Raw genomic sequence first — 2,120 nt, 5'->3', positions numbered from 1 at the left:
AAAAAATTTCGATTTTTCAAACAATTAATTTTAATGAACATCCAGGTGTTCACAATGACTACTGTGTGGAAACACTGACACTCATCCCAGACTTCCACCAATTGAAATGTTTGTTTGGTGCTTGTCTGGCTTCAAGTGAAGCAAAATATAAATTTATTTTCAACACTTCTGAAGCACAGACAAAATGGGGCATGATGGAGGTGAAGAACATCTAATTTAGACAAAGTTTCAGATAACTTGTATTGTAAGGTAAGATTCTTGGTAACTTACGTTCCTTCCGGTAGGATGGTTTGACATATGATGGTGGTGGAGGAGGGAACGGGCGTCTCTTCTGAGGGGTCTTTGGAAAAACAATAAAAAATAAGAAAGATTAAATACATTGATATGTTCATCAGTTTGATAACTTGTTCAGGATGTGGCACAGAATGAAAATCACTGATAAAACAGGTAATCAGTGAAAAGGTGAATTCGTTGATCTAATCCAATCAAGGGGAGTTAAAATACTTGTGATTTATCCTGCGTGGAGATGACCGTGCCAATAAGTTACCTTTCCCACCAAAATTATAATCACAATTATCTCTACAATTGAGGATATTATTCTTCATCAAATCAAGTGTTTACCTGTAAGAATGCTTACCTGTTGAAGGTCCTGAATGTGGCCGGGCCCCTCAACACCATGCTGCTTCTGTTGCAGCACTTGATGAGAATGAGGCTTCTGTTCCTGCTGGAACCCTTGAACAACATCTTGTGTTTGCTGTTGCTGCTGTTGTGGCTTGCTATCATGGCGAGGCTTCTGTTGTTGTGGCTTGCTATCATGGCGAGGCTTCTGTTGTTGTGGCTCGCTATCATGGCGAGGCTTCTGTTGTTGTAGCTCGCTATCATGGCGATGCTTCTGTTGTTGCTGTATCACACCAACACCATGGGGTTTCAGTTCAATTTCTGTACTTTTCTTTTCTGCCCGTCTTTGCTTCTTCATTTGTTTGTTGAATTTTTTTTCCTTTTCTTTGAGCAGCTGTTTCTCTTGCTGCTTCACCCGTTGTTTCTCATTCCAATTTTGAGACCACTCAATGACATTCTCATTCCGTTTTTGCTGTCGATGCAGTTTCCAGTCAGCAATCTTTTGCACATGTTCTGCCTCCTCTGCATCAACATTTGCTTCTGCCTCCTCGTTGGTCTCGTCAGATTTTTGACAAGGTTTTTTGAGTTCTTGATCAGTTACTGTCTCTTTTTTCTGTTCCACTCGTTTCTGTTCTTCCTCTTCTGGTAGTTTCTGGTTTTCCTGTTCTCGTTGTTCCTGTTCTTCCTGTTCTCGTCGTGTCTGCTTTTCCTGTTCTACTCGTCTCTGTTCTTCCTCCTCTCGTCGTTTTTCCTCCTTCCCCTCACTTCGCCAAACCTCTTGTTCCCGAGAGTGCACATCTTTTTCCCTCTTATAAATCTCCTGCTCCAGCTGATGTACCTCTTTCTCTCTCCTGAACAACTCTTCCTCTTTTCTTTTTTTGGTCTCTAAAAATCGCTCTTGCCGACCACGCTCCTCCTCTTCTCGTTGGTTCAACATTCTCTCCATTTTCTCAACATCCTTTTCTCGTTCTCTAATCTCTTCCTCTTGTCGGCATATCTCAATCTCTCTATGTTTTATTTCCCCTTCTTTTAACATCTTCCTTTTTTCGAATTGAGCCCGTTTTTCCTGCTCCATTCCCTCGAGTTCAGAAATCCCTTTCTGTAATTTCTCCACCATGTACTCACTCTTGAGAACCTCCTTCTCTTTTCGTTCGATCTCAAGCCATGCACGTGTATGCTCCTGATACACTGATTCCCTCCATTGCACAAATTTTGTGAATTCTCTCCGATCTTCCTCCTCTATTTGCTTCCACTCTGCCGTCTTTCTTTTCTTTAGCTCTTCATTATGTTTTTTTATCTTCTCCTCTTCATCTTTTTTCCTCATTTCCTCTTCCTTGCTTTTCCTCTGCTGTTCTTCCTCGATTTCCTTCTGCTTTTCTTTCTCTTTCGTCCATTCTTCTTCCTCATATTTTTGTTCCACAACTTTTTCCTGAAGTGTTTGCTCTCCAAGCTGAACTAACAGTTCTCTTTCTTTCAGTTCTTCCTCTTTTGGTGCAACTTTT

General features: G+C 41.1%; 1 protein-coding gene across 1 annotated transcript in view; it reads right to left on the bottom strand.

Moving 5' to 3' along the window:
- Positions 1-211: 211 nt before the first annotated feature.
- LOC147015852 (uncharacterized) overlaps positions 212-2,120 on the bottom strand; it is a 4,002-nt gene continuing 2,093 nt past the window's right edge. Inside the window, exons 2-3 of the mRNA XM_085849126.1 lie at positions 638-2,115; positions 212-340 (exon numbers count right to left, since the gene is read on the bottom strand). Coding sequence (XP_085705252.1) covers positions 212-340; positions 638-2,115 — 1,607 coding nt within the window. The remainder of the gene's footprint in view (positions 341-637; positions 2,116-2,120) is intronic.

Source organism: Eptatretus burgeri, chromosome 12, assembly GCF_056783735.1.
Source record: "Eptatretus burgeri isolate ZD-2024b chromosome 12, Ebu_testis_v1, whole genome shotgun sequence".
In the NCBI taxonomy this organism is placed as follows: Eukaryota; Metazoa; Chordata; class Myxini; order Myxiniformes; family Myxinidae; genus Eptatretus; species Eptatretus burgeri.
Note: the sequence above shows the minus strand (reverse complement) of the source record. Positions and strands in the feature narration are given on the sequence as shown.